This window comes from Hyperolius riggenbachi, chromosome 5 (assembly GCF_040937935.1).
Source record: "Hyperolius riggenbachi isolate aHypRig1 chromosome 5, aHypRig1.pri, whole genome shotgun sequence".
Lineage (NCBI taxonomy): Eukaryota > Metazoa > Chordata > Amphibia > Anura > Hyperoliidae > Hyperolius > Hyperolius riggenbachi.
Window position 1 is genome coordinate 31980222 of NC_090650.1, and position 23566 is coordinate 32003787.

Below are 23566 nucleotides of genomic sequence, written 5' to 3' on the forward strand. Positions count from 1 at the left end.
CAAGGGGAATATTTAAATTGCTGCAATTCTTGCACTGTTAATGGCACAAGCCTCAAACCTGCTACAGTTGGTCATTGGGGTTCAAATTCAGAAAAGGGTCACTGGGTAACTGAGATTAATATTATGGGAAGTGGGTGGAGCCTATAATAGCCAATCAAAATTCACCTGCTACAGTTGGTCATTGGGTGACTGGGGTTCAAATGCCAGAGAGGGGCAGAGCCACAAACAGCCAATCTGATTTGTTTAATTTCTATGGGAATATACAAATTATTGATGACAAAGACACCAAAGCTCACAAACTTGATCATTGAGTATTTGTGTGTTAGGGTTAGAAAAAGTGGCCGGAGCTAACACCAGCCAAATACATACCCGGGCAATGCCGATTCATCAGCTATTATTCATAAAAGTGGACAAAAGCTTATCAAAATTCACCTATTGATTTTCAAGGGGAATATTTCATTACTGCCATTCTTGCACTGTTAATGGCACAAGCCCCAAACTGGGTACAGTTATTTATTGGGTGACTGGGGTTCAAATTCAGAAAAGGGGTGGAGACACAAACAGCCCATCAGATTTGTTTCATTTCAATGCAAATTATTGATGCCAAAGACTGCAAAGCTCACAAATTTGGTCATTGAGTAATTAAGTATTTGTCTGTTACTGTTAGAAAAAGTGGGCATAGCCAACACCAGCCAAATACATACCCAGGCAATGCTGGGTCATCAGTGGGCGGAGACAAATACATATTTCACTGGGAAAATGTAAACTGCAGCCATTCTTACACTGTTAACGGCAGGGTTCTCAAACTTTGCACAGTTGGTCACTGGGTGACTGGGATTAATATTCAGAAAAGTGGGTGGAGCCTACCAAAGCCAATGCAAATTCATTTATTGCTTTTCATGGGGAATATTCAATTGCTACCATTCTTGCACTGTTAAGGACACAAGCTTAAAATCTGGTACAGTTGGTCATTGAGTGACTGGGGTTCAAATTCAGAAAAGAGGGTGGAGCCACAGCCAATCAGATTTGTTTCATTTCAATGCAAATTATTGATGCCAAACAATGCAAAGCTCACAAACTAGGTCATTGAGTCATTGTGTGTTAGGGTTAGGAAAAGTGGGCGGCGTCAACACCAGCCAAATACATACCCGGGCAACGCCGGGCAATCAGCTAGTATATTTATATATACTTTTCTCTATTTATAATATGAATGTATACGTGATTTTAAGGCTATTTTAAAGCTATTTATTCTATTACAAATATATAAATTATTTTATTCATGTTATTTGTAGAGAAGTATTTTAAGGATTAAATATATTATTGTTTATATGTGTTTAGGGTGTTTGTGCGGTGGGGATGGTTATGTTTAAGCATTACCAGGGGGGTCTAGGGGTTAGGGATAAGTACAGGGAGGGTTAGGTATAGTTACAGTATAATATATGCAATCAGGGGGTGGTTAGGGTTAGGCACCACCAGGGGGGTCTTAGGGTTAGGCACCACCAGGGGGGTCTTAGGGCTCGTTTCCACTAGTGCGGCGTGCGTCTCGTAGACGCACGCCGGCACTGAGCGGGTGGGCGGGATCGCAGGCGATTCCCATCAGCCTCCGCCGCGAATTCTGTGGGGGTTTCCGGCCGAATCGCTACTGCAAGCGATTCGGCCGGCGGCGCCGTTATCCCCTATGGCAGAGCTTCCCCGCGCGATTTGTCTGCGGGGAAACTCTGCGGATTCGCGGCCGTTTCCGCGAGAGTGGAAACGGGCCCTTAGGGTTAGGCACCAACCGGGGGGTCTTAGGGTTAGGCACCAACCGGGGGGTCTTAGGGTTAGGCACCAACCGGGGGGTCTTAGGGTTAGGTACCACCAGGGGGGTCTTAGGGTTAGGCACCACCAGGGGGGTCTAGGGGTTAGGGATAGGTACAGGGAGGGCTCTGTGTGAGAGTAAGGTTAGGTATAGTTACAGCACAATATATGTAATATACCGTATATACTCGCATACAAGCCGAATTTTTGACCCCCAAAAAGGGGGCCAAAAGTTTGGGGGTCGGCTTGTATGCGAGTCCTGGGTGGTGGTCCGTGGTCTGCGCCCCCCCGCCCGCTCGCTCCCTCCCTCCGCGGCCGCCGCTGCTGCTAAATTACCTGTTTTAGGCAGCGGCCGCTTCCTAATCCGGGTTCCCCTCTTCATCATGCGGACTCCGTAAGTGTATCACAGCAGCGCGCCCGGCGCTGCTGCTGTGACGATGCAGGGGGCTGGAAAGAGCGGTTCCCCTGGTAATGGCGCCGTTACCAGGGGAACCGCTCTTTCCTGCCCCCTGCAACGTCACAGCAGCAGCGCCGGGCGCGCTGCTGTGATACACTTACGGAGTCCGCAGGATGAAGAGGGGAACCCGGATTAGGAAGCGGCCGCTGCCTAAAGCAGGTAATAGCAGCGGCGGCCGCGGAGGGAGGGAGCGGGCGAGCGTGCGGTGCGGGGCACTATACTGGCTATACTGGGCACTATACTGAGCACTATACTAGCTAAACTGGGGCACTATACTAGCTATACTGAGTACTATACTAGCTAAACTGGGGCACTTTACTAGCTATACTGAGCACTATACTAGCTATACTGAACACTATACTAGCTAAACTGGGGCACTTTACTAGCTATACTGAGCACTATACTAGCTATATACTGAGCACTATACTAGCTAAACTGGGGCACTATACTAGCTATACTGAGCACTATACTAGCTATACTGAGCACTATACTAGCTAAACTGGGGCACTATACTAGCTAAACTGGGGCACTATACTAGCTATACTGAGCACTATACTAGCTAAACTGGGGCACTATACTAGCTATACTGAGCACTATACTAGCTAAACTGAGCACTATACTAGCTATACTGGGGCACTACCTACCCATACTGGGCACTTTACTAGCTATACTGGGACACACTAGGGGAATAAGGCGGCCAGCATTTCCTACCCCCGGCTTATATGGGGGTCAATCATTTTCCCCTGGTTTTTCAGGTAAAAGTTGGGGGGTCGGCTTATATGCGGGTCGGCTTATATGCGAGTATATACGGTATACAATTTATTAAATTATATATATTTAAACAAAGAGGGGTCTAGGGGTTAGGGATAGGGAGAGATCTGTGTGAGCCTACAGTTTGGTATAATTACAGTAAAATATCTGTAAAACCTACCATTGCATTGCTATGCTTAATACAAGTGTACTGTAAATATCGTTTTTCTTATAGACGATATTTGACGTTTCTTTTCAGAATTCGTTTGTTGTTATAGACGGTATTTTGCCATTTCATTTCCGTTTATTTAACCTATTTAGCACTACATTTTCGTTTACAATCCCTTAAAAGAAAAATATGGTTTTGCATTAAAACTTAAAATTTCGGCTATACCTTGCGCCCTTTTTTCCAGGCGCCCTTTTTTGATACATGCCCACAGGGGGTATAAGTGACCGCATGTATGACAAGGGGTATTTGAGATGATGATACCCCAACATTGGGTAAATCCCATACTGCATTCTGTGATGATGCTGAGAAGTACTGCTGTAGAGAAGGCATGTGGTGCACCATGAGAAGGGCACTGTAAAGGAGGACATAAAGGACATGAGAGAGGAAGCACAATATAGGAGAACACTGTAGAAGCTAAAAAGGAAGGGAACTAAATAGGAGGCACAGTGCACAAAATGGGATAGGTGACAGAGGAGGAAAACAGGCAAAGGTTGGCCTGGGCACTGTAGACAAAGCATGAGGCACTGGCTGGAATGGGCACTATAGGCATGAGAAACACAATATTACAGATATTATAAAGGATGCATGTGCACTAGATGGGGTGGTCACTATAGAGGACACATGAGGCACTGAATGGGATGGGCACTGTAGACAAAGCATGAGGAACTGGCTGGAATGGGCACTATAGAGGCACGAGGAACATAATATTACAGACATTAAAGAGGAACTCCAGTGAAAATAATGTAGAAAAAAAAGTGCTTCATTTTTTACCATAATTATGTATAAATGATTTAGTCAGTGTTTGCTCATTGTAAAATCTTTCCTCTCCCAGATTCACATTCTGACATGTATTACATGGTGACATTGTTACTGTGGGCAGGTTATTTAGCTGTTTCTAGCTGCTCTGTCTGTTAGACAGCTAATAACAGCTATTTCCTGTCTCTGAACATTGTTACATTGTGGCAGTTTGCCAGCAGTACCGCGGTATTCAGAGCCTCTTGTGGGAGGGGTTTCAGCACAAAATCAGTCACACAGCGCCCCCTGATGGTCTGTTTGTGAAAATCATTGTCTTTCTCATGTAAAATGGGGTATCAGCTACTGATTGGGAAAAAGTTCAATTCTTGGTTGGAGTTTCTCTTTAATGGCCTCAATTCACTAAGCTTAACTCCTGTCTTTAATAACTCTTCAGAGCTGTTTTACAGTTATCACCATGGTGATATAATTGTGATAACTGTAAAACAGCTCAGAAGAGTTATTAAAGGGGTTCTTTCGCGAAAAAAGTAGGCAGTTAAAAAATGTGACAGATGACAGGTTTTGGGCCAGTCCATCTTTTTAAGGGGGATTCTCAGGGCTTTCTTTATTTTCAACAGCATTTCCCGAACAACAGTTTAACTGCCAAATAGCAAGATACCAGCCGGCCTCCCTACTCACTTGCACACTATTATGTCAGTTAAAGTTTGCAACTGTTGTTCAGGAAATGCTGTTGAAAACAAAGAAAGCCCTGAGAATCCCCCTTAAAAAGATGGACTGGCCCAAAACCTGTCATCTGTCACATGTTTTAACTGCCTACTTTTTTCGCGAAAGAACTCCTTTAAAGACAAGAGTTAAGCTTAGTGAATTGAGGCCAATATTGTAAAGGATGCGTGTGTACTGTGTGGGATGGGCACTGTAGAGCAGTGTTCCCCAACCCTGTCCTCAAGGTCCACCAACAGTGCAGGTTTTGTGGAAACCACACAGGTAGTTACTCAGCTCTGCTGAGACGCTAATTACCCCACCTGTGCATGTTTGTGCTTTCCTGCAAAACATGTACTGTCGCCTTGAGGACAGGGTTGGGGAACTGTACTGTGTAGAGGACGTATGAGACACTGGGTGGGATGGGCATTGCAGAGGACGTATGAGACACTGGGTGGGATGGGCATTGCAGAGGACGTATGAGACACTGGGTGGAATGGGCATTGTAGAGGACGTATGAGACACTGGGTGGGATGGGCATTGTAGAGGACGTATGAGACACTGGGTGGGATGGGCATTGCAGAGGACGTATGAGACACTGGGTGGAATGGGCATTGTAGAGGACGTATGAGACACTGGGTGGGATGGGCATTGTAGAGGACGTATGAGAAACTGGGTGGGATGGGCATTGCAGAGGACGTATGAGACACTGGGTGGGATGGGCATTGTAGAGGACGTATGAGACACTGGGTGGGATGGGCACTGTAGAGGACGTATGAGACACTGGGTGGGATGGGCATTGTAGAGGACGTATGAGACACTGGGTGGGATGGGCATTGTAGAGGACGTATGAGAAACTGGGTGGGATGGGCATTGCAGAGGACGTATGAGACACTGGGTGGGATGGGCATTGTAGAGGACGTATGAGACACTGGGTGGGATGGGCACTGTAGAGGACGTATGAGACACTGGGTGGAATGGGCATTGTAGAGGACGTATGAGACACTGGATGGGATGGGCATTGTAGAGGACGTATGAGACACTGGGTGGGATGGGCATTGTAGAGGACGTATGAGACACTGGGTGGGATGGGCATTGTAGAGGACGTATGAGACACTGGGTGGGATGGGCATTGTAGAGGACGTATGAGACACTGGGTGGGATGGGCACTGTAGAGGATGTATGAGACACTGGGTGGAATGGGCATTGTAGAGGACGTATGAGACACTGGGTGGGATGGGCATTGTAGAGGGTGGGATGGGCACTACAAGGAGGCATGAGGCAAAAGACGAGACAGGCACTGTAGAAGACACAGTAGGGAAGGGAACGTTTTGAGTATACGTGTGCACTGGATAGGATGGGCACCGCAGAGAAAACATGAGGCATAAGGCACTACAGTAAAAGAAACAGGAGGTGCAAGAAGAGATGAGACTTTTGGAGTAGGCAGGGAATGAGATGCAGTAGAAATAAAGTCAGACAAAACATTAGATGCAGAATGAGACTGGCACTGTACAGGAGTCATGAGGCACAGGATGGAAGGGCACTCAAGAGGAGGTATGAGGCACAGGATAGAAAGGCACTCTAGAGGAGGTATGAGGCACAGGATGGAAGGGCACTCAATAGGAGGTATGAGGTACAGGAAGGAAGGGCACTCAATAGGAGGTATGAGGCACAGGACGGACGGGCACTCAATAGGAGGTATGAGGCACAGGACGGAAGGGCACTCTATAGGAGGTATGAGGCACAGGATGGAAGGGCACTCAATAGGAGGTATGAGGCACAGGAAGGAAAGGGCACTCAATAGGAGGTATGAGGCACAGGATGGGAAGTGTTATCTAGAGGAGGCATGAAGCACAGGATGGAAGGGCAATCTAGAGACATGAGGCACAGGATGAGGCACAGGATGGAAGGGCACTCTTGTGGAGGAGGTATGAGGTGAAGCATAGGAGGACAATCTAGAGGAGGCATGAGGCACAGAACAGGAGATCACTATAGAGGAGGAATGAGGTACAGGATGGGACTGGCACTGTAGAGGAGGCAAGATGCACAAGATAAGAGGGACACTGTAGAAAAAGCATGAGGTACAGGATGGGAGGGCACTCTAGATGAGGCATGAGGTACAGGACGTGACTGGCACTGTAGAAGAAGTGTAGACACAGAACAAGAGGGACACGGTAGAGGAGACAGGTACAGGATGGGACAGCACTCCAGATAGGAGGATAGGAGGGCCACTGTAGTCACGAGGCACATGATAAGAGCACCATTGTAGAGGAGGCATGAGGCACAGGAAGGGAGTGGCACTGTAGAGGAGGTATGAGGCACAGGGTGGGAGGGACACTGTAGCCTGTAAAGAACTCATGACAGAATAGGAGGGGCACAATAGAGGAGGCATGAGACACAGAATGAGAGGGGCAGTTTAGAAGAGGCACGAGACACAGGATAAGAGGGACATTGTAGAGGAGGCATGAGGCACAGGATGGGAGGAGCTCTGTAGAGGAGGTATGAGGCACAGGGTGGGAGGGACACCGTAGCCTGTAAAGAACTCATGACAGAATAGGAGGGGCACTATAGAAGAGGTATGAGACACAGAATGAGAGGGGCAGTATAGATGATGCATGAGGCACAGGATGAGAAGAGAGTAGAGGAATGAAGCACAGGATAAACACTGCAGAAGAGGTAGGTGATGGAATGCAGATAGTGGAAATGTAACATGGGAAAAGTGGCTCAGTAGAATGTATGTGTATAAAAGGAACATTGCTGAGCTCTGGTACTGCAGAACTGGAAAAGAAAGCAGAGAGTCATAAGAGAAGTGAAACACATACTGTACATCTCCTCCCTATACTATATAGTGCATGAGTCACCATCATAATCTCCTTCCCTTCAGTGTACACTGTCTGAGCCCATCATTGTACATCCCCCTCCCTCCACTGCCCAATGATTGAGTGCAGGCTCGTACTGAGCCGCCAAAGTGCCGATGGTCCCATCGGTGGGCCCCGGCCGCCCCGCCTCCTGGGGACCCCAATGCTGAAAACGAGGGGGCTAAGCGCAGCCTCACCCCCCTCACCTAGGGGCCCCCCTTCCGCGCTCCCCCACCTCCACAATTGCAGCCAGCCAGCGGCAGCAGCGGAGAATAGCTTACCGACCGAGAGTCAGATCGATAGCTCTGAGTGCCGCTGGTCTGGGCTTCTGCACTGGCTGTCCAATCACGCTCTCGCAGCACTTCCTGTGAGAGCGTGATTGGACAGTGCAGTGCAGGAGGCCAGACCAGCAGCGGCACGCAGAGCTATCGATCTGACTCTCGGATGGTAAGTGATTCCTGCACTCGCTGCTGGCTGCTATTTTGGACAGGGGGGAGCGCAGAAGGGGGGGCCCTAGATGAGGGGGGGAGGCTTCCCCCTCTCCCCGACGCTCTGTGCCCGCTGCCCCCCTTCCAGCATGGGGGGCTGAGACCTGCGGCTGCCTACCTAACTGGGGGGGCCCTAGGTGAGAGGGGGAGGCTTCCCCCCCTCCCCGCCGATCTGTGCTTGCTGCCCCCCCTTCCAAGCTGGGGGGAACTTGCATTTTGTGGGGGTATCTGCCGCCAACCTGATTGCATTTTGTGGGGGTATCTGCCGCCAACCTGATTGCATTTTGTGGGGGTATCTGCCGCCAACCTGATTGCATTTTGTGGGGGTATCTGCCGCCAACCTGATTGCATTTTGTGGGGAAATCTGCCGCCAATCTTATTGCATTTTGTGGGGGGATATCTGCTACCAATCTGATTGCATTTTGTGGGGATATCTGCCGCCAATCTGATAGGATTTTGTCGGAAAATCTGCTGCCATTTGACTACTTGATGAATTATCATGAGGCATGTAACTACTTGAATATTTTAGCTAAAACTAGCTGGTGGCCCGGCGTTGCCCGGGTATGTATTTGGCTGGTGTTGGCTCTGCATACTTTTTCTAACTCTAATACACAATACTCAATGACCAAGTTTGTGAGCTTTGCGGTCTTTGGTATCAATAATTTGCATTGAAATGGAAAAAAATCTAAAGGGCTGTTTGTGACTCCACCCCCTTTTCTGAATTTGAATCCCAGTCACCCAATCACCAACTGTACCAGGTTTAAGGCCTGTGCCATTAACAGTGCAAGAATGGCAGCAATGAAATATTCCCCTTGAAAAGCAATAGGTGAAGTTTGATTCACTTTTGTAGGCTCCACCCACTTTTCTGAATATTAACCTCTTGAGGACCGCAGTGTTAAACCCCCCTAAAGACCAGGCAATTTTTGATTAACTCAGCCACTGCAGCTTTAAGGCCAAGCTGCAAAGCGACACAACACAGCACAAAAGTGATTCTTCCCCCCTTTTCTCCCCACCAACAGAGCTCTCTGTTGGTGGGGTCTGATGGCCCCCCCAATGTTTGTTTGTTTATGTGCGTTTGTTTATTTGATTTTTTTTTTGTCAAATATTTTGGTTTTTTTAATTAGTTGTAAACCCCCCTCCCTCCCTTCCCCTGCCAGCCAATCCCCGTAATCAGCTGTCATAGGCTTCAGCCTATGACAGCCGATCACCTCGGTGTCTCAGGAGGGGACAGCCGTGTCACACGGCTGTCCCCAGTACAGCGCTGCTGCTGATCGCAGTGCTGTACATGTAAATAGACAGCGATCACGCCATCTAACAGTCTCCCGAGCGGCAACCGCCGCTCGGAGACTGAAGCCGGAGCTCCGCTCTGCCCACCAAGCAGGAGATGCGCGCGCACCCTGCGTGCGATCTCCTGCAAAACACAGCCCCAGGACTTTACACCAATTGGCGTTAGGAGGTCCTGGGGCTGCCGCCGCGGCCACGCCCATTGGCGTGATGTGGGCGGCAACAGGTTAATTCCAGTCACCCAGTGACCAACTGTGCAAAGTTTAAGAACCCTGCCATTAACAGTGTAAGAATGGCTGCAGTTTACATTTTCCCAGTGAAATTTGTATTTGTCTCCACCCACTGATGACCCGGCGTTGCCCGGGAATGTATTTGACTGGTGTTGGCTCCGCCCACTTTCTAACCCTAACGCACAAACACTCAATGACCAAGTTTGTGAGCTTTGGGGACCTTGGCATTAATAATTTGGAATTAGCTTCAATAGTCTGTTATTTTACATGAGTATCATAAGGTACATAGACACGTCTGATTTTTCCAAACGTACGTTTGCACACAAGCCCAATTTGACGTCCAAACGACTGGTCTGAATGACCGGTTGTCTGGAAAAATCAGACGTGTGTATGTATCCATAGACACAACGTTTAGGTCAACAAGTGAGCACTTGATAAACATCTGCCTATGGAAATGTTGCGCCTGCTGTCTATAATCTTACTAATATTATAAATGTGAAAGTTTGAATGTTTGTTACTCAATCACGCAACAATGGCTGAACAGATTTTAATGGAATTTGGCACACACATAGTACATTACCTGGAATAACACATAGGATACTTTTTATCCCCATAACCAAAAAGTGGGTGGAGACAAATACAAATTTCACTGGGAAAATGTAAACTGCATCCATTCTTACACTGTTTTTGGAACAAGCCTCAAACCTGGTACAGTTGGTTATTGGGTGACTGGGGCTCAAATTCAGAAAAGAGGGTGGAGCCACAAAAAGTTAATCAGATTTGTTTCATTTCAATGCAAATTATTGATGCCAAAGACCGCAAAGCTCACAAACTAGGTCATTGAGTAATTGTGTTAGTGTTAGAAAAAGCGGGCGGAGCCAACACCAGCCAAATGCATACCTGGGCTACACCGGGCAATCAGCTAGTTCTCATCTAAATCCAGGTGTTGTCCCAGGCCGTCTTTGGCATTCCTGATTTGCATTGCACCCATGGTTGATCTTCGTACTCCTTGATTGTACAATCTTACCATTTCTATGTAATATCAGGGACTACCTAAAGTATCTGTTCAAAGCATATCCTCTTACCTGTCTCTGCTACTTGGATTTGATAAGATTGTACAATCACGATTGTATGATAGACAAGCACCTTTACTTATCCGGAACCAGAACCCCTTTTACCTCCCTCTACTCTACTCTACTGTACTGTACACAAAATCAGCCCAACAGCAGGTTCCTCCTCACTGTACACAAGTCCAGCATGTTAGCCCACCATTAAAAACCCGCACTCTTAAAGTGAACTAGAGGTGAGAGGTATATGGAGGCTGCCATATTAATTTCTTTTTAAGCAATACCAGTTGCCTGGCTGCCCTGCTGATCCTCTGCCTCTAATACATTTAGCCATAGACCCTGAACAAGCATGCAGCAGATCAGGTGTTTCTGACATTATTGTCAGATCTGACAAGATTAGCTGCATGCTTGTTTCTGGTGTGATTCAGACACTACTGCAGCCAAATAGACCAGCAGGACTGCCAAGCAACTGGTATTATTTAAAAGGAAATAAATATGGCAGCCTCCATTTTCCTCTTACCGTAGTTGGCCTTTAAGTAGCACACTCCCTGGACCATAGACCTGATAAGTCTGGCATTGTGAGGGTCCAGTGTAAACCCCTCCTCCCCCCGCCTCATATACTGGTTCAGTCGGGAAAGTATCCTCCGGACTGCATCACCTTGTGAAGCAAACCACCCATGGGACATTAAGGGGAACTCCGCCAACGAATGGTCAATCCCCGATCTATCCTCCAATATCGCGATCATTCAAACCAAGCAATTTTTCCTCTGACTTAAGGTGGCCACACACCATACAATTTTTTTAAAATATCTGTTCAATTCAAGAATTGCAATCAATTTTTCTGACTGATTGTAACATTTCAAAAATATGACCAATGTACCACACACAGGTGTTACATTTTTCCTCAATTATGATAAAAAAGATTGGAAACTGAGAAAATTGCTAGGGTGTGTATATTAATAAATTGACAATCTAACACACACCATACAATCTTTAGAAAAATAGAAGAAATATTTACAGCATTCCAGATCGATAATGAATCGAAAAAACGGAAAATCCGATCGTATTTTTCAGGCGAATGAAAAAAAAAAAAAAACCTTTCCATTTTTTCGGGAGATACGATCATATTTATTGAATTGCCATAAAATCGGATAATTTTATTGTATCGTGTATGGCCACCTTAAAGGGGAACTGAAGTAAGAGGTATACAACGGCTGCCATATTTATTTCCTTTTAAGCAATACCAGTTGCCTGGCTGTCCTGCTGATCCTCTGCCTCTAACACTATTAGCCATAGCCCCTGTACAAGCATGCAGCAGATCAGGTGTTTCAGACTTTAAAGTCAGATCTGACATGACCAGCTGCATGCTTGTTTCTGGTGTTATTCAGATACTATTGCAGAGAGATAGACCAGCAGGGCTGCCGGGCAACTGGCATTGATTAAAAGGAAATAAATATGGCAGCCTCTGTATACCTCCTACTTCAGAACCCCTTTAAGACAGAACGGTCGTGCCCGATGTGTTACACTATGAGGGGCTCTTAAACACGTGTTTAGCCATCAATTAGCGAAGTTTCAATAAACTACAATTACATGATATCACACAAGACAAATGACTGTTGACGAAAACAAAAGACGCAATCTTGCCATGGATATGAACCTTGAGTCTAGCAATATGTCTCCTCCACCCCGCCAAATAGTACATCTTCTGCTGCCACTTGCATTGCACGCTGGCTGAGTGGGGAACGGCTCCTTCCATGCAGTGCACCAGCTGTCAGGTACAACATGGTACAACCACCTGCATCACAGACCTAGTATGCTGGGCAATATGTTACCCACACTGTGCTCATAATAAGGTGGCCATGATGTATACCTGTGCTTCACACTAGGAGGGCTGGGGATTGTGATACCACCACCCACACTGTAGTCTGGATCAGCTGGGAATTGTGATACATATACAGTACTCTGAGTGATCTGGGCATTATATTTCTCCAAGCAATAAACTGTATCAGCTGACCATCACTAATCATGTACTGTACTTAGGGTGTGAGAGGCAATATACTAACCCTCACCAGAGACGGGACAAGGTCCTCCAACACCCAAGGCTGAGACACCAAAGTGTGCCCGTCCATCCCTCCCACCCCAGCCGTACACACTGATTGCTATTAGACTAAGTTGTGCCCCAAGGCCCCCAACCCCCCAACACCTTAATCTCTAGTTATCTGGCTTGCAGTCACTGCCATGTATCCCCTTTTCTTATTTCTCTCTGCTTCAAACACAATAGCGGAATGATAGCTGAGTGAGTTGTGCGCCCCCTCCTACACTGCGCCCTGAGGCTGGAGCCTCTCCAGCCTATGCCTCGGCCCTGCACCCCCTCCTACACTGCGCCCTGAGGCTGGAGCCTCTCCAGCCTATGCCTCGGCCCTGCACCCCCTCCTACACTGCGCCCTGAGGCTGGAGCCTCTCTTGCCTCTGCCTGGCCCTGACTCTCACCCCCATACTGTTCAATGATATAGCTGGACATCATGCACACGCAGTGGCGCTAATACAGGGGAGCAGCTCCTGCTATTACAGGGGGGCCCAGAGCTGTGGAGGGCCCCCTACTACTAGACTTCCTTTACTCCAATACAGGGGACTATACTTCAGATCAGGTGTTTTTGTGGCAAGACATCTTATATGAGTGTCAAGATCATGATGGCCACGCTTGTTTTATGGCCCTTGTGAGGTGGTGCCCAAGCCAGTGAAGGGCACCAAGGGGAGGCAAGGGGAAGGGTGTGAACAGTGGGGGCATGAATTGTAGTTACGCCACTGTACACACATGTACTGTACTTAGGGTGGGATAGGGATTATTATACTACCCCTCACCCCCCTACAGTTAAATGATCTAGCTGTCCATCATGATGTACTGTACTATGAGTGGGAAAGGCCATATACTAACCCTCTCTCCCCCATACAGTTCAATGATCTAGCTGGCTATCATTTATGATGTACTGTACTAAGGGGGGGAAGGCAATATACTAACCCTCTCTCCCCCATACAGTTCAATGATCTAGCTGGCTATCATTCATGATGTACTGTACTAAGGGGGGGGAAAGGCAATATACTAACCCTCTCTCCCCCATACAGTTCAATGAGCTGTCTGGACATCATGCACACGCACACACAACTACAGGGGAGCACTCCTGCTAACGGAAGGCGGCCCAGAGCTGTGAGGTCATCCTACTACTAACCCCCCCCCCCTTCCTCGGATACAGGGGACTATACTTCAGATCAGGTGTTTTTGTGGCTATGATTTGTTATGAGTGTGAAAATCACGATGGCCACACTTGTTGTATGGTGCCCAAGCCCCTGAAGGGTAAAAAGGGGAGGCAAGGGAAAAGGTTTGAACATGAATTGTAGTTTCACCACTATGAACACAGGTACTTTTCTTAGGGTGGGAGAGGCATTATACTACCCCTCACCCCCATACGGTTCAATGAGCCAGCTGAACATCTTTCATGCATGTACTGTTCTTACGGTGGGATGGACACTGTACCCGTCTCTAATACAGTGCATTTGGTGACCTGGATATCAGGCCACCTGCCCCATGCTTTTTGTGCCACTCAGGATAACTGTTCAACCATCACAGTCACATCACTTACTTTGTCCTTCAAACTTGCGTATGATGGTGTCCAAGAAGGTGTTCTGAGGGGCCACGTGACCTCTGCGGACCGGCATCCTTATCCCATGAGTCCGTTCTGTTCACAATCCCAGTACCTCCTCTACCGCATGCACCGAGTCAGTAGCAAAGAAGTCCAATTCACAGCCAGGATGGGGGAGCCAGGATGCATAGAGACCACCCAAAAATTAAGAAGAGATGGAGACTGAAGGGTCAACCGATCAAACTCTTTCCCGTTCTCCTAGATCACCAAGAACCAGCCAATGCCAACGTAAAGATGGCGCGCCTCTACCTAGCCAATGCCTGTGGTCTTCTGGCGGCTCATTGGTGGGTCTTTAGCTCTTACCTGATGCTAGTGAGATGATACGGATGGGAGCGACTCAGGCGATATCCGTCGCCACATGCACCTGTCACACTGCTCTTCGCACCTGTATTCAAATGAGCCGCTGGCTCTCCATCGCCCTCGCAACCCTGCACTTCTGTCTACAAGGAGTCACATGAGTGCCACGGAACCTTTGTTAACTCTTCGCAGCCTCTGACAACACGCTCTGCTCAGCTGCTCCCCTCCCGGGTGCCAGTGATGTGTGTGTGTGTGTGTGTGTGTGACACGCAGACAGACAATAAGTGTCAGACAAAGGAGATCGCTCTGGGGACGCAGCTTGTCACACACCGTGCTGGGCCAGAGGTGCGACAGAGATGCGAGCGCACAATTATCTCATCTGTTGCCGCCAGCGAGGAGAGGCACCTATTATTAGCTAACTGTGCCTAGATGGAGACGGAGCAAAGCCTCCTCCCCAGATAACGGGGATGTGTGCTTCATCTATGTAACATACGTTCTGTGCAAGCTATAAAAACACATATCTCCATGTGCGTAGCCAGCCACTGGCCTCATTCACAAGCACTGGTGGTTAGGAGGCTTCCTGTTACCCCATTGCCTCTTTCCCACAGGTATCAAACTCTCTACAACAATCTTATCAGCGAAACTTCCCCCTGTCCAGCCTCAGGCCTGACGGTTCCTCAAGGACATGTCCCTGGACCCTGCCATCACCTATCACCCGGGAAAAGGAGGGGGGAACTTGACCACTGGAGAACAAAGGTGGGATTTGGGTAGAAACTGGCACTTTTTGGGTATTCGATCTCCGAGACGCTCTTGCGGACGTTAATCCAATCGGGCTGGCGTTCTGGTCGTCCCGGCGGTAGTGTAATCCCGAATAGCCGGTGCGGATATCCCACTGTCCTTCAGCGCACAGCAAGCGCTACCATCCCATGATCCTTTGTTGTGGAAGGCGGGAATCGGTGAGGAGGGGAGGTCAGAGCAGGAGATCCGGGTGATCTATTGCAAAGGCGCGTGGATCCTTCTTGTCACCTGTCATCGGCTGTGTTGCTGTTGGAGATGTCAAACACACACGCCAAGTGCAGGACGTGTGCTCTAGGTTGTGGCTGGCAGCAAGCCTGGGCCGTCTCCTGCACAAGGCATCCCCTTATTAGGAGAGGAGGCAGAAGGGATGATGCTCCTCCAGGAGACGGATGGTGTTGTGCCTGCTGCTATAGCTTGCTGCCGCTCCTCCTCCTCCTCCTGCTACCCCCCCTCCCTTCCCTTCTTCTGCTGTCAGACGAGGGGGGAATCCCAGCTGGGAAGCATCACAGGCTGCAGGCTCCTGTGTTATGAAAGGAGAGGGTGGAGGGGAGAGGCAGGTCTGCCGTTCAGTACAGGAGAGATCCAGGGAGCAGGAGAGGGAGGGGGGGGGGGGAGATGAGGAGGAGCTGCAGCTGGGAATGGGTCCTCCATAGGATGCTGGTGTCACATGAAGCAATGACAGCACAAGCCACCCCATCGCACGGCAGGAGAGGGTTAATCGGAGCTGCAGCCAGGGGGATAAAAATTACCGACACATTTTAGCGAGAGCATCAATGAGGAACCGGAGTGCTGGGAAGCGGCATTCTGGGGAGCCTGGCGGCAGGTGCGCCGCTTCCTCCCATAATGAGGGGATTAATGCCGAGCTTAAACAAAACCAGCAATATTTCCCATTAACAAGCCAATAATCTCTCAACTCAAACGCGTGTCACACCTCCTGGACTGAGGATGACTGACACACTCCCTCCTCATTCTCCCAGCTATCCCTGCCCTAGACTGCAAGCTCTGTGGGTCAGGGTACATTATTTCTAGCCAAATCTTTACAAGGGCTTGGTAGGAATTTATCCTCGGTTTGCCGTACATTGCTCAATTCCACAGCAAATATTCCCGACAAATGGTAAATATGACAGATGTGAAAAAGAACTGGTGGCGAGCGGTGGAGATGCTGATAAAACTGCGAATGTGTGAAAACGAAAATAAAAGACTCTCATCCCTCAATGCCACCCCAACGGCAACAACCAATTCTGTTTGGCTGTTGGTTAAGCTTCTACAAAATAGAATTATTATTATGCTGAAGATAAATTATTATTATGTATTGACTGTCACCAGAGGGGCTCACAATCGAATCCCTACCATAGTCATAGTCTAATACCTACCATATTATTATTATTATTATTATTATTATGTATACAGTATTTATATAGCACTGACATCTTCTGCAGCACTTTACAGAGTACATAGTCATAGTCTAATGTCCTACCATATTATTATTATTATTATGTATTTATATAGCACTGACATCTTCTGCAGCACTTTACAGAGTACATAGTCATAGTCTAATGTCCTACCATATTATTATTACTATGTATTTATATAGCACTGACATCTTCTGCAGCACTTTACAGAGTACATAGTCATAGTCTAATGTCCTACCATATTATTATTATTATTATTATTATGTATTTATATAGCACTGACATCTTCTGCAGCACTTTACAGAGTACATAGTCATGTCACTTATTATCCTGAGGGTTCATTTCCACTATCGCGAATTCGCATGCGTTTTTCGCATGCGAATGCGCACAGCAATACAAGTGAATGGCACTGTTTCCACTTGTCAGGATTCCTTTGCGTTTTTCTGTGCAGAAAAAAATTGCATGGCAGTGCCATCAGAATTTGCATACCGCATACCGCTATGCGAATCGCATACAATGTATTTAATAGGAAATTCGCATGCAGTTTGGGTATGCGAATTTTCATGCGAATTTGCATAGAAACAATAGAAAATCACACCAGGACTGCCATGGTTAAATTCGCATACATCGTCATCACATCTGCATGCAAATTTTTCCCGTGACACTCTAATCCTACCATAGTCATAGTGTAATTTTCTACCATATTATTATTATGTATTTATATAGCACTGGCATCTTCTGCAGCACTGTACAGAGTACATAGTCATGTCACTGACTGTCCTCAGAGGAGCTCACAATCTAATACTACCATAGTCATAGTCTAATGATCTACCATATTATTATGTACTAGCGAACCCGCGTCGTAGCATACGCCGCATCTTCTATCTATCTAATAGAGTACGCGCCTCAACCTTGAAGCAAGAAGAAGAAGTAGGCTTTCCATGAGAAAATGTATGCGTGCTCAAACACCAAGTTTAACCCTAGCAAGTCTGGCTTTGCAAATCCGGCCTAATTGGCTATTCATGAGGCAATGCTCATGCAAATATGCATTTGCTTTCGCATGCCAAACTATGCAGGGTCTAAAAACCAAACCTACATTAGCACTTTCCAGGAGCGCCACAGGGAGGCTTCCCAATGCCCCCATACAACCGGGGGGACTGCGGGGTCCCAGGCTCTCTCACTGCCTGGGAACCACAGCGGCACCACGGAGGGGGGGGGGGGGGGCTAGGTGGCGCAGCATTTTGTGCAGTTTGTATCCTTTGGAGGCAGGTGGTGGATGGCTTGCTCCGGTGGTGTGAACCCTGGAGTGAGTTGTCTGCACCTGTCCTCCCCCCCCCCCCCCCCCCCCCTCTGGAGTGCTGTATGTGAGCCAGCCTTGAGCTCTAAAGCTCGGGGTGACCCATGCTTCTCTCCTTTCTCATGTGGTGCCTCCAAGTTAATGCGCATGTAGCAGAACGCAATGGACGTTAAGGTAAGTACCTGTTTTTAATATTGGGAGGTGGGTGCGGACGGCTCTCCCCGGCGCTAGCCACACTTGGGGGGGTCGTCTGCGCCACCCAGCCTCCCCCTCCGAGGTGCCGCTGTGGTTTCCAGGCAGTGAGAGAGCCTGGAACCCTGCGGTCCCCCCGGTTGTATAAAAAGGGGGCATTGGGAATCTTCCCCGTGGCACTCCTGGATAGTGCTAATGTAGCATGTAGCAGGGTGACTGCTTTGAGGTATTGATTTGTGCATGCATTTGCATGAGCATTGCCTCATGAATAGCCAATAAGGCTCACCTCTAGTCACACATACCATAAAGATTTCATAAGAAAAACATGTTGTTTTATAATTCAAACCATACTGGTCCTTTCTATCCTGGTTCATTTTCCTTCATATTAACATTTTAAAATTAGTAATATATCAATTTAAAGGATGGGAATAAAGTTTAGAATCAAACACATTTTATAGTAGAGAAATATGTATATTTACATAGAAAGAGGGACAAAGTCCTGAAAGAGGGACACATGAGGAGGAAAGAGGGACAGAGAGACAGGGCTCCCAAAGAGGGACTGTCCCTCCAAAAGAGGGACTGTTGGGAGCTATGCATAGTCATGTGACTGACTGTTCTCAGAGGAGCTCATAATCTAATCCCCAGTCATAGACGAATATCTGTCATACATGATATATGGTCAAACTGGGATGAAGACAATTCATATAAAGAATAGCACTGTGCAGTTATACACATACGATACTAAGGGCCTGATTCACAAAGCGGTGCAAACACTTTGCACGCCTGTGAAAAGCCCTTTATCACGCCTAAACTTAGTTTAGGCGTGATGTGAAGAAACTTGCGCGAAGCTCCCGCGCGCAAAGTGTTGTGCGCACGCGCAACGCACTTCGCACGCAGAGCCCATTAAGCCCTATGGGACTTTGCGCGCATGCGCGTTTGCGCGCAAGAGCTTCGCGCGAGTTAGAGCACAAAGCGGTGATAACTTTGCTAGTGCAAAGGTTATCACGCCTAAAGTCTTTTAGGCGTGATAACTGAGTTATCACCGCTTTGTGAATCAGGCCCTAACTGATAAATATGTAAACCCAAGCCACCTAAATGAGGGGCACAACAGGAACATCACAAATCCAAGAAAGGAAAAATACCAGCGTTTTACTGGGATTTGGGAAAAAGCTGGAATGCCCGGAGGAAACCCATGAAAGCACAGGGGAAATGCTGATAGTGTTCTGGCCAGGAACTGAGCCTAGGACTCCAGTGCTGCTAGGATGAACTGCAATACATACTTAAAGCACACCTGAAGAGGGATATGGAGGCTGACATACACCATGTACCGGTATTTCATTCTAAACAATGCAGATTGCCTGGCTGTCCTGTAGATCCTCTGTCTCTAACACTTTTAGCCATAGACCCTGAACAAGCATAAAGATCTGACTGAAATGTGGCTGGATTAGCTGCATGCTTGTTTTAGGTGTGTAATTCAGACACTACTGATGCCAGAAAGATCAGCAAGATGCCAAGCAACTGGTGTTGTTTAAACAAACAAACAAACAAACAAACACAGAACACTTATATCGCGCTTTTCTCCTGGCGGACTCAAAGCGCCAGAGCTGCAGCCACTAGGACGCGCTCTATAGGCAGTAGCAGTGTTAGGGAGTCTTGCCCAAGGTCTCCTACTGAATAGGTGCTGGCTTACTGAACAGGCAGAGCCGAGATTCGAACCCAGGTCTCCTGCGTCAGAGGCAGAGCCCTTAACCATTACACTATCCAGCCACCACTTAAAGTGAACCTTCGGACTAAAAATCAACTCAGCAGCACTGAAAAGGCCTGGTGTTTCTTTAACAGTTTCACAGCATCAGAACTTTGTTTCTCTTATACAAGCCTCATTTTTAGGTGCACAGAAGAAAACTGCCCGGGCTTTTTTCCCCTGATGCTGTGCAAAGCATGATGGGATTTTTTTTTTACATTTTGAATTTGACATTTGAAGCCTAGCGTGTGCAGCTGGGAGAGGTAATCAGGACACAGGACAGTTGGAACTGTGTCTCCTGCTCCCTGTCACCTCCTTTAAACCAAAAAGATGGCTGCCCCCATGACAAAGATGGCAGCCCCCATGACAAAGATGGCTGCCCCCATGACAAAGATGGCTGCCCCCATGACAAAGATGGCAGCCCCCATGAATCACAAACATTTGCCTGTTCTTTTAAAACAGTGTGGGTAAGAGATTATATTACCTATCTATTCTAATTAACATAACTAATGTAACTTGATGACAGTACAGTGTTCTCCTCAGATTTTTTTTCCCAGCCGGGTGGCATGAAAAATTAGCCGGGTGGGGCAATATGAGAATGCAGGGCTGATGCTTCTGTGACCAACTCTGCTAACAGCATAGGAGGAGGTGAGCCGATGACAGCCGGGTGGTCACCAAAACTAGCCGGGTGGAGCACCCGGCTAAAAGAGCCTGGGGAGAACACTGACAGTATGTTTGTTTAGGCTGAAGTTCCCCTTTAAAGAGACTCTGTAACATGAAAAAGATCCCCTGGGGGGTACTCACCTCGGGTGGGCGAAGCCTCCGGATCCTAATGAGGCTTCCCTCGACGTCCTCTGTCCCACGGGGATCTCGCTGCAGCCCTCTGAACAGCCGACGACAGAGCCGACTGTAATTTCAATATTTACCTTTGCTGGCTCCAGCGGGGGCGCTGTGGCTCCTTTCCTCTCCGAACTACACGGAAATACCCGATCTCAGTTGGGTCCGCTCTACTGCGCAGGCGCCGGAAACTTGCGCCTGCGCAGTAGAGCAGACCCGACGGCGATCGGGTATTTCCGTGTAGTTCGGATCCGTCAGCAGTCAGAGCGCCTGCGCAGGAGCCAGGAAGGTAAATATAACGTCACGGCTGCACGGAGGGCTGCAGCGAGACCCCCGTGGGACAGAGGACGGCGTGGGAAGCCTCATTAGGATCCGGAGGCTTCCCCCACCCGAGGTGAGTACCCCCCAGGGGATTTTTTGAGGTTACAGATCCTCTTTAAAGGAAAACTGAAGCAAGAGGGATAGAGAGGCAGACATATTTATTTCCTCTTATCCAATACATATTGCCTGGCAGTCCTGCTTAGTGTCTAACGCTAATACTTTTAGGGCCCGTTCACACTATTTTTAAAATCGCCCACAAACGCTTGTGCGATGATTCCTTATAAGGGAATTCACAGCTGAGCGGTTCGGGCGCTGTGCGTTCAGCAAAGCGGTGATTGTACCATTTTTGGGGCGTTTTTGCTATAATGGAAGGTATAGGAAGAGCGCTAAACGCTCACAAAATGGCTTTATGCAGCGATACTGTTTGCATTTTAAGAATAATTACATTGTATTTATTCTTTCCTGGGACAAAGAGTTCACTTCCCGACTTGCATCAGGGAGCGAATGAAAAAAAAACGTTCTGAAAAAAATCGCTTAGAAAAGTGCTTTTTACAAAAACGCAGCGCACAGCGGAACACAGGGAGGAGAAAAAAAAAACGCACAAAAATGCAAAACGCTTGCGTTTACGTTTTTAGGTGTGAATGGGGCCTCAGCCATACGCCCTGAACAAGCATATGCAGATCAGGTGTTTATGACGTTGTTGTCAGATCTGACTGGAATAGCTGAGTGTTTGTTTCTGTTGTGAATCTGACACTACTGCAGCCACACACCTGCCAGACAACTGGTATTGTTTAACCACTTCAGGACCACAGGCCCCTAAAGACCAGGTCATTTTTTTTAAATAGGCCACTGCAGCTTTAAGGCCAAGCTGCAGGGCCGCACGACACAGCACACAAGTGATTCCCCCCCCCTTTTCTTCCCACCAACAGAGCTTTCTGTTGGTGGGGTCTGATCGCTCCCCAGATGTTTGTTTATTTGTTTATTGATGTTTATTTGTTTATTTTCTAATACATTTTCCTGTTTTTTCTTTTATTTATATGCACCCCCCTCCCTCCCTCCGCCAGCCAATCCCGTGGTCTGCTGTTATAGGCTTCAGCCTATGACAGCCGATCACTTCCAAGCACACAGAGGGTCACACGGCTGTCCCCAGTACAGAGCTGTACACGGTAATTAGACGGCCGTTTCGCCATCTAGCAGTCTCAGAGCGGCGATCGCCGCTGGGAGACTGAAAGGCTCCGCCCACCAAGCAGGAGATGCATGCGCAGCCTGCGCGCGATCTCCTGCAAACTGAAGCCCCAGGACTTTACGCCGATTGGCGTTAGGCGGTCCTGGGGCTGCGGACGTAGAGTAGTTAAAGGGAACCTGAAGTGAGAGGGATTTGGAGGCAGACATATTTATTTCAAATTTTAGCCATAGAACCTGAACAAGCATGCAGAGCAGACGTTTCTGACTGAAGTCTGACTGAATTAGTTGCATGCTGCTTTCAGGTGTGTGATTCAGACACCACTGCAGCCAAAGAGATCAGCAGGACAGCCAGGTAACTGGTATTGTTTACCAGGAAATGAATATGGCAGCCTCCGTATACCTCTTACTACAGTTGTCTTTAAAAATAGATAAATATGGCAGCCTCCACATCCTTCTCAGTTCAGGGGTCCTGAAACAGAATTTTACGCCTTCTTATTTGATGTTTGTGGAAATCTGGTGAAAATAAAATGATTAATAATAATAATAATGTGATATCATATATTTTTGTCACTCTGTGACCAACCCCCCGCCCCTACCGCATTCCCACACTGTACATTCCTGAGGATAGTGGTGGTCTCATCAAACAGTAGTCATTATAAACTTTAATTCACTTACAAGCTGGACAGAGATTTATCAGGAGTCGCAGCAGAGATTCTGAGGGCCGCACACACACAGAGATCTCATCTTCACGCAGTTACCCCTTTTCTGTCACAATGTCCTTCTCCCAGATTCCTTCTGTTTCCTATGGGGAGAAGGGAAGCTTTCTTATTAGGCGATGTCACAGACATTCATTTCTCCAACATCTGTCACTTCAACCAGATTGTCGTGAACTGAGGGGCGGTGCGTTGTAGCGGCGGTATTGTAATGCGGAAGCGTTCATGTGACATTCACAGTGTGGTATAGGAGTGTGCGGTATCCCAATGCACTGCATGAAACATATTTTCTTCTCAGTTCTCGTCACATACAGAGAAGTAGGAGCGCGGTCTGAGAGCAGAAAATTTCTTATTGCACATGCAGCAGCCAAACTACCTCCAGGTCAGAGGTCGCCGACGCACTTAGGTTGGGGTTACTAACGGGAGGAATTACAAACACCGGGAGCACATCTAAGGGAAAGAG

General features: G+C 47.7%; 1 protein-coding gene across 3 annotated transcripts in view; it reads right to left on the reverse strand.

Annotated features, from left to right (window-relative positions):
- KCNH2 (potassium voltage-gated channel subfamily H member 2) overlaps positions 1–23144 on the reverse strand; it is a 380786-nt gene extending 357642 nt beyond the window's left edge. For 2 of the 3 annotated variants that reach the window (XM_068235399.1, XM_068235398.1), the window contains exon 1: positions 14251–15722. In XM_068235399.1, coding sequence (XP_068091500.1) covers positions 14251–14326 — 76 coding nt within the window. In that variant the 5' untranslated portion in view covers positions 14327–15722. Of the gene's footprint in view, positions 1–14250; positions 15723–23065 lie in introns of those variants that run through there. The other variant, XM_068235401.1, reaches the window with a different exon arrangement.
- Between the last annotated feature and the right edge of the window lie 422 nt (positions 23145–23566).